General features: G+C 43.9%; 1 protein-coding gene across 1 annotated transcript; it reads right to left on the bottom strand.

The window, feature by feature from the left end:
• Nucleotides 1-398: 398 nt before the first annotated feature.
• On the bottom strand, nt 399-1,331 carry LOC146822293 (olfactory receptor 2D3-like). Its single transcript, XM_085610024.1, has one exon. It carries the CDS (start codon nt 1,329-1,331, stop codon nt 399-401), a length of 933 nt encoding a protein of 310 aa, XP_085466150.1.
• Nucleotides 1,332-9,228: the final 7,897 nt, after the last annotated feature.

The following is a 9,228-nucleotide window of genomic DNA, read 5'->3' as shown; positions in this document are numbered from 1 at the left end:
TTTTGCTATTGGGTTGATGCATTGGGATTGGGTATTTTTAACTCAATACCGGGAGCTATTAGCGAATCGGTATTTTACCGACTGGATTTTGGCTTGATGCATGAGGCTGATAGTCAATTCTCAGATGGCCCTGATTCCATCAGACAGTTAGAGAAGTTTGGCCACAGTGCTGACAGAGTAGTCAGTGCCATGACCAAATGATGGTCCTCCTGCTTCTAAATCGGACAGGCGGACCACTATGTTAGCAGGGAGGGAACACTGTTGCCGTTGCGACTGAGTTACATCTCTGCCAACCTATAAATGGGCCCTGGGGCAGCAGATCCGTCTAACTAAGCACAAAGCTTGATTTGCAACATGTTTTATTGTGTCTGGATTACTGTTCTAAATTTGTTATATTTTTATACAGGAATTTGCCCTCGTGCAAGTTTAAACAGAGCCATCTTCACATCCTTGTTTCTCAGGCTGTAGATCATTGGGTTTATCATTGAGGGCGTCACAGTGTAAAACAAAGAGGCAATTTTCTCCTTATTTCCAGAGTTTTTAGAAACAGGTTTCATGTACATAAATATAGCAGAGCTATAGAATATAGTGACAACAACCAGGTGTGAGGCACATGTGGAGAAAGTTTTGTATTGACCTCCTGAAGAGCGCATTCCTACAATGGTAACTATAATGCAGACATAAGTCAAGAGAATTAGGAGGCTTGGGATTAACAATACAAAGATTCCAACAACAAAAACCACCATCTCTGCGTAAAAGGTGTCCATGCAAGCAATCTTTATCAGACCATTGGGTTCACAAAAAAAATGGTTGATAACATTATGGCCACAGAAAGGCAACTGAAGAGTTGACACCGTATCCACAATAGCCATTAAGCTGCCACTTAGCCAGCAGCAGATTGCTATTATGAGGCAAATGGATTTGCTCATCATGACTGTATAACGCAAGGGAAATGAGATTGCTACATAGCGATCATAGGCCATAGCCACGAGTAGCAGAGATTCTGTGCATGCCAAGATCAGAAATGTGAACAACTGTGTTCCACAAGCAGCAAAGCTGATTTTCTGCCTTACAATTAGATTCACCAGCATGTTAGGGACAATTGCCGATGAATAGCAGATGTCAATGAAGGAGAGATTAGCCAGGAAGAAGTACATAGGTGTCTGAAGGCGAGGCTCATGGACACAGACTGCAATCAAGGTAATGTTTACAATGATAGTGGTCAAGAATATTGCTAAAAACAACACAAGAAGGGTGATCTTCACACCAGGATCTTCAGATAATCCAACCAGAACCAACCCAGTAGCCAAACTTCCATTATTCTTCTCCATTTAGACCCCTTTCTCTATTGGCTGTTGCAAAAAGTGAAAAGACAAAGTTTATTCATAAGATGTAGGATTTAAAAAGCTTCAAAACTGCTTCACAACAACTTGTTCTGATAAAATGTACTGATTACTTTCTTGGCTAATTGAGTATTGCTCCAGAAGGTCTAGTCAGTGTAGATCCTAAAAGAGAAGAAATTCGAAATTTAGTATTGCTCCAGAAGAATTAGTCAGTGTAGATCCTAAAAGAGAAAAAATAAGCTTTTGGGATCATATATTTCTAAGAAGTACTTAGAGCTAAAAACCTTTATCTATACAATGACATATATTTCTGCTTTGGTGACTTACAATAGATCAAATAGAAAATGTGCTTCATGCACAGTAGTATCTAAAAAACAAAAATAGTTTTAGTAACTAAAAGTCTTAAGATATGGCATAACCTGATTGGACATCAAGTGAGGTGATCCTCCACTGAAATCAAATCACTGTATAGCAATTTATTTCAAGCTGAAAAATGGAACACCAACCACAAGTTTAAGGAAAAAAACTCTCAGGGAATACATAGGGATGTGTTTGGGTAAGCAGGGCATGACGCAGCTAGAGGTAGCAGTAAAATTGTGTGCGGGAGCTGATAGAGCTCTTGTAGACCCTGTAATTACATCAATGCTCCACTCCTCCTGACATCGTCTAGATAGGTTATCCTTATTCTATCCCACTGTGTAAAGACATGTAGGCCCAACTTGTGACACAGTCAAGTACCCTGCCACAACTTTGTCATCCCAGTAAGCTAACAGTCCTAATTGTTAAAACATTGAGCTGCTCTCCAGCAAAGCAGGGTTACCGATGCACTGTATAGCAGGCCAAGAAGATTGTCTAGACACATGAAATGGAGTTCTCTCCAGTAGTCGGGGTTATCCCCACCCCCAGTGAACAATCATTGTTTGTAGCGGTTTGAGCAATATAGTAGTACCCATAATGATTGGTCATACCCAGGCCCATTTGGTCATGGATTTCCTAGCAGAGGCAAAGGTTACTCAGTGATGCCCCCCTTCCAAGACAGTGATTGGCAGGAGGCATGTATGGCCCCTAGAGAGTTGGCAATCTCCTCATGCGTCAGCATGGTTCAACTTAATTACCTCCACATGGCATATCTGACCCCCAGCAATGGTAGCGTGCTCGTTGAGCCACACAGTCCACATATGTGCAGTGCTCCCTACCCGACGATGACTTTTCCCATATGGTTTGGTCTTGCTCGGTATTGTCCCTCTTTTGGGAAGAGATGGACCATGAATTTACGGTGGCCCTGGGCTCTTTGATTGATCTTGGCCATAGGGCAGCCCTGTTGGGTCTTTGGGAAGAGATTGGGCGACTGAGACTGGAGAGGACCTTTATTGCAGAGGCCACACTGGTATCCAAAAGAGATATCACTTGCAACTGGAAGCTGCCGTGGCACCCTTGCTGGAGGGATGGAGAAGGGTTTGCATGGTGTGCCCAATCTACGAGGCACAGGCATGTCCCCCAAAAAATGATAAGATTTGGAGCAGGTGGTGGTCACACCATGGACTGAATGTGTAGCATTGTTGGTGGTAATGCATTTACTGTGTGTACATGTCTGGTGCATATTGAAGTAGTCTTGTACAATTGTGTTGAGAAAGTGCTGAAATGTGTAAAAACTAATAAAAATCTTAAAAGCAAAAAGCACCAACCGTGGTTATCTGGTTGTGCCAGACTGGTACAAACTCACAAGTTAAGGTTGATTGCAATGGAGTGTGGTCCGGATACAGGGACCAAGTTAAACCTACTGAGAAAAGTACCTTAAATCCTAGCAGTGGAGCATTGTGCTGTGCAGTGGCAGTCCCTGAATGATGTGAGGTCCATGTCGAAGATGCATCGAGCAGCAATGGTTGTAATCAGCTGCGAAACCCAGAATGCAGGGTTAACATGAGGCAATGTCGCAGTGCATCGGTTCCGATGAGGAGCTGCAAGGTCCTTATTGTGGATGCGTCGCTCAGGGGCGGTTCCGATGAGCTTTGCACCCTGTCATGCAGGCTTGCATGAAGAACTTACACCCTCCTCAACCAACAACCCAATATTTCATTGTGGTTATATTTAAAGTTTGTGCTTGTCACAGAATATTTATGTAAGGATTAGATACAGGAAAGATACCTGTGTCAAGGAACATCTAAAAAGTTGCTTTTTCAAAGGTCATATGATGTAATCATTAGTACAAAGATTTTTTACAAAGGGGACTTGTTTTCTCAATAATTAAGCTGTGCATTTTAATGAATCAACATCCATGTCTTGTTCTAATGTATCTCTTTTAATTATTAATTATTAAGTTATTGTAATTGACTCGTGGCTTAGTGGACTAATTCACTGTAGTCGCCTGTGTGTGACCTCATGTTCACAGGTTCAAATCCTGTTGGATCTACTCTGCCTTTGATCCTTTTAGGGTAGATACAATGATTACCATATAGCCCAAAACTGGGTACAGACAAAGGAGAGCTAGGTAAAGGTAATCTGACTAAGATATTATTAGAATTCAGAAAACAAAATGTTGCTATGAATCAACGTTATAAGTGCAACATTTGGGTCTTCAAGAGGTTTGCTTGTTTTTGTTCTCTCAGTTAGCAACTTATTTCAGACTATGGTTGTAATATGAAAAAGCGTTAAAACATGCAGGTGTCTTACAAACATTTGTAATATTTGGATAAAATACAGCAGGGAACCTTAAATGGTGGAACAGAGTTATTTTTTAAATTTTTGTCTGTGAGTAAAGCCATTCTTCTTTGTAGGAGACTTTGTGTGACATCATGCAGAGATACCTAAAGCATGTTCCGTTACATATTGTTGCCCAGCAACGGCCTGTTACTTGATGGAATACTACATCTTTTCTGTTCAGACCTTAAACAAATCCCAATGCCATTTTCAAAGTGTCTGGTGTGTGTCAGCCATATATATGGGAAGTTTGAACATAAGTGAGTTATCATAGTGCAGGTTTGATATGATTACTGCCATCTTCCAGCAGTTAACCTCAAACTTTTCGGAACTGTAAAACTTGAGTTGGTGACATCTCTTCCTTGGGATTATAGTGAATTATCAGATTTAAACATGACACATGTAACAAATTGGATTTCTTTTTAGGGTGAGCGACAGGCCACTTTAAAAATGATCACAACCCTTGTCAGGGTGAACGCTTGAAATCACTAAATTAAACTGAGCTGAGAAATAAGGAATCAGGATTCATGACCTGAGAGAGAGATGCATTGACATCTTTGTTCATAGTAGGACTATGGATGTTCTAATCTCTTTGAGGAGCTTGGCGGGCAGAGGATCATTGAAGTGATTGGAGGGTTTTATTGATGTTATTGTTATTTTCAAGGTATTCCATATAGCATTATCTTTTGTAGCATAGCCAGTAGGAGGGAATCTATCCAGGTGCTGTTCTAGGAGGAGACTGGGCTGAACCTGGCTTGGTAGCAGTTCAAATTCAATCCTCATTTTCTTATTAATGAAATAGGTGGAGAACTCTTCACCACTTGGTAATGACCCAGTCTACCAAGTCGTGGATAGATTGGCAGATCACTTGTTGTTTAATGATTTCAAATGGTTTTCTTGGGTCTGTGTTTAGCATTGTCTGGTTGCACCCTAAAGTATTCTGCTTTTGAACTTCGGATGTGTTCCTTGTAGAATCTCAGGTGCTTGAGGTATGAAATGGAGGGAGAGATTCACTGTGATCTGTTAGCAAGCCTTAAATGCCTGCTGGCTATTGTTGTAGCCACTATGGAGCAATCTCATCAAGAATGTCTAAAATGGATTGGATGTAATGCTCAGTAAGATCATTCACATTAGTCATGTTTGTGGGAGTAGGTAGGATGTTGTTGCTCATAGAAGCTAAATAACTTAGATTAATATTTTTTAGGTCTCTAGACCTTTTTGTGGGTTTAAGTGGTTGGCCCTTTCTAGTCATCACATTTTCTGAGATGAGGATGGAGATTAGATAATGATCTGACTAGTCACGGGGGGGGGTTATGCATTCAAGTTGTATGGCATTATCCTAAGCGATGATTAGCTCAAGGGTGGAGCCTCTATTGTTTGTTGGGCCATTGCATGACTGGGTAATGTTAAGGTCCATAAGGAAGGCCTTGAATTTGTTCAGTATGGGGTTATTGGAGTCAGTACAAGGAATGTTGAAATCCCCAAGGAAGATCTGGTTGATTGATGTGTTTGACCGAGCATGAAAATATAGTCTCCATTATGTGTTCCATGAAGGTATTTTCCCGGGGTAAATCATGTGGAGTTTGCACACATGCTTGTCATTGCTCCATATTTTGATACTTAACTATTCAAAAGTTTAAAGATGGCCAACTGTGAGAAACTCTGTGCAGAATCTTCCTGGACCAGGGATCACCATCGGAGTGAATCTCTCCTAAAGTACTGCCATCGGGCCCCATCTCTCTGGGAATGAGAGATAAACAAGAGGAGCTACCTGATATCACTGGAGACTGAAGAAACGAGAGGCCGCCAGGAAAGATTTTATCCACTATGCCTCCCCAGGGCCACCAGCCCTGCTCCACCCTTCCAGTCTGCCCCCTGCCCCAAGGCTGCAGGATCCCAACCCAACTACACGACTCACTGGTTCGGAATAACACCTGATCTTTGACAATTCTGGCAATTTCACCGCAATATCCGCTGAGGTGACCAAGTTGAATCCATTCAAGCAAAAAGCCAGTGAGCATCTTGGGGCCCGATGTCCTCTGCTTGCCACGGACCAATGTGATAACCTGTTCTGACCAACAAGAAATTTGCAGTGCTACCAGGCTGTACCATACTTACTCTCTTGGTCACTTTCTGAGCACGGCTCCCACGGGTCTGTTGATCCAATCCCAGGATCTGTGAGGTCCTGAGACTTCTATTTTGGCTGCACCTTGTACAGCTAGATGGGTGCAATAAGCCTGCACTATTAATTGCTTGTTGGGACAATTCGACTGCCTCTGATTTAAAGACCCCCACCACCTTTTCCGTTGGACATCTCAACTGTCTCTGATTTAAATAGTCTGCTGTAATTTTCTGACTCAGCGGAGTCACTTACCTTTCCCTACAGCTGTATGTACTGCGTAGTAACCCCATGACTGGACGCTGTGATCTTGCACTATACACTCACTCTAGTGCACATTGAGGTGAGCAAATTACATTGTGTCTAAAATCTCTATTTAATTTGAAAGCATCCCCCAAATATTATCTTGCCACACAAACTGCAAAAATGTCTCTTGTAGCCAGTGATTAGACATAGGTTTACATTTTAAAACAACCCCCTTTGGACTACAGTAATTGCCAGAATTACGAAACATATGAATTCAAACTACCTTTCTGTCAAGTGTCAAGGCATACATCACAAAAGTAATACCACGTAAAAGACCTGAGACCTCACAAAAGTTACTTATTTAGAGAAAATGCACAGTATCAACAAGAGTGTAATTTTTGGGGAGCTGAGTAGGACTCCATCATCCACAGTTTAGCTGAGCCCCCATGGAGGACGAGGGGCTCCAATGAACTTGAGATTCTAAAGTGCTTGACTCTCCCACAGCACAAGATGCTTCTGTTGTTTTGGGGGCTGAGTTGTATGCAATGCCCACAATTTGGCTGAGTCCCCAAGAAGGAGGAGGGGCTCTAATAAACTTGCTTTTCTGGACTCTCCCCGTGGCACAGGGTGCATGTGTTGTTTCAGGGATTGGGTGGGACTCTAATGCCCACAACTTATGTGAGCCCCAAGGAGGAGGATGGGCTCCAATGAACTTGTGCTTCTAAAGCCCTGGACTCTCCCAGCAACATGGGATGTAGGCGGGACATGCCTGAGCACGTACCCAGGCAAAGACAGGTCCAGAAGCAGGCCCAGATGTGCCTGTTGTTGCCCAAAATAGACTGGGCTACTTCAAAACATGTTCTCTTCACATGTGCCCCTTTATGGTACTGATTGCAAATTTTGCATTTCTGTCACTCTGTGAAATACCTCTTTGTGAGATTGTCTAGCTTAGCCAGAATAAGAAAACGCAAGCCTGCTGATAATTTGCCCAAATCTCAGATGGGTTCTTCACTTGATGGGTTCTCCAGCATGCAGTAGTTGTAATTAACAAGAAAATTGAACTTTCTGAGTGCCATCTGACCCTTACTCCTTTTTCACCAGCACATCTCTCTCTGCCTATCTGCACTTGGGGACTCTATTAACACTACTGAGCATATGTGTTTGCCTCTCCCCAGGTATACTTGGAGCTATTGCCAAATGTAACCAGTTCTTCAGCTAATGGCCAGTCAGCAAAAAGTAAGCTGATTCAATAATGTGCCAAACCTAAAACTACCTGTTTAATAACTGCTAGCCCAAAGGGGGAGTCTTCTGATCATAGTAAGAAATCTACAGCTGAGACAGCGAGGGTTCTGTGCAGTAAAATAACTGATATTCTGGAGGCTAAACTAAATCCAATCTACAAACAGCTGGGAGTCATTGAGGCAGAACTTTGCAAGTTGAACTTAGCCTGGCTGCCCAGAACCCCGACAATCTCTTCCTGCTCACTCTGGAGCAGGTCCAACTTCTTCTATTAATTGCTTGACCAATGACGTTGACAATACTGGAAAAGCCACCAAACATACATCTGCTAGAATGGGGTCTAGGCCAAAGAATTTGGCAAATCCTGCTCCTTCAGGTCATGATTTGGATAGTCTGTGCTAGAGGCTGATAAAGGGAGGCAAGTGCAGCTATGGAAATAGAACACTCATTGCCACAGGAATCACATTTTCCCACAGTTAACCTTCCTCCTGAGGCGTTCCCTTAAGTGGTAGTACTATTGGGCCATCTTCTTTCTACCCTTCCTGGCTAATGTCCTAGAAAAAGCAATTAACCACCAATGCACCGACCACCTGGAGAACAACAATCACCTGGAGCCCTCCCAATCCAGATTCCGATCAAACCAGGCTCAGAGACCACTCTGACTCTTTTGGACCAAAGTGACACCACAGCCCTGATCCTGCTCAATATCTCAGCATTCAACACAGTGTCCCACCACACGCTCCTAAATAGGCTCCACTAGATGAGACTCCAAGAGGATGTCTGAGATAGATTGCATCTTTTCTCACCAGAGAAACACTAGGGTACCACTTCCGATCCGCATCGGAAAGCACTCCGACCGAGCCGGATCCGGAGTGTTTTCCAACCGAGCCGGAGTCCTGCAGTCCGACCGAGCGAGTACGATGCGGCCATATGCTGCCAGACTCGGTTCGGTCGGACTTCCATAGAAGCCAATGAGAGCCGGTCGTGCAAAGCGTACATGGGCTCCCATTGACTGAATGGGTACATCTCACGCAAGGGTGCCCCCTACAGTGGGTACGCGTCGGTGCCATCTGCACCGTACATGCCTGTGTTGGGAGGACCCTTGGGACTCCCCCTGTGTCCGAGTCATAGGGCTGCGGGTGACAGGGAGTCCGACATGGACCCCTATAGGCAACCACCTGGACGTTTTGCAAGCTGGACACTCCAGCTCGCACAAGCTGTCTGACGTATGCATTGTACTGACTCAGTCGTAAATCGCATCCATTGCACACCACGGTTAGCTTCCGACCGAGACGTACGGAGCGGTTCAGACCCAGGAAAGACTTGGTCGGTGAATTTCACATAGCTCGCATCGTACTTGCTCGCTCGTACAGCTGTACGAGTCGGGCGGAAAACACACGTACGGCTCGTAGTTTTTCCATCTGGATCGCGTTCGGTGCCCTTCCGACCCGGATTGAAATCGGCCCCTAAGTGTCTACCTCCGACCCCACAAAATCATCATCTGTGGCACCCCCAAGGCTCCTCTCTGAGTCCTACCCTGTTCAACACATGTATGTCCCCCTGGCCACCTTGGTCAGAGCCAGT

The sequence above is a fragment of the Triturus cristatus genome, chromosome 6, assembly GCF_964204655.1.
Source record: "Triturus cristatus chromosome 6, aTriCri1.1, whole genome shotgun sequence".
Classification (NCBI taxonomy): domain Eukaryota; kingdom Metazoa; phylum Chordata; class Amphibia; order Caudata; family Salamandridae; genus Triturus; species Triturus cristatus.
This window is presented reverse-complemented; position numbering and strand designations above follow the sequence as displayed.

What these genes read in the sequence shown, in the direction of transcription:
- LOC146822293 (XM_085610024.1), bottom strand. Translation starts at nt 1,331, where the DNA reads ATGGAGAAGAATAATGGAAGTTTGGCTACTGGGTTGGTTCTGGTTGGA.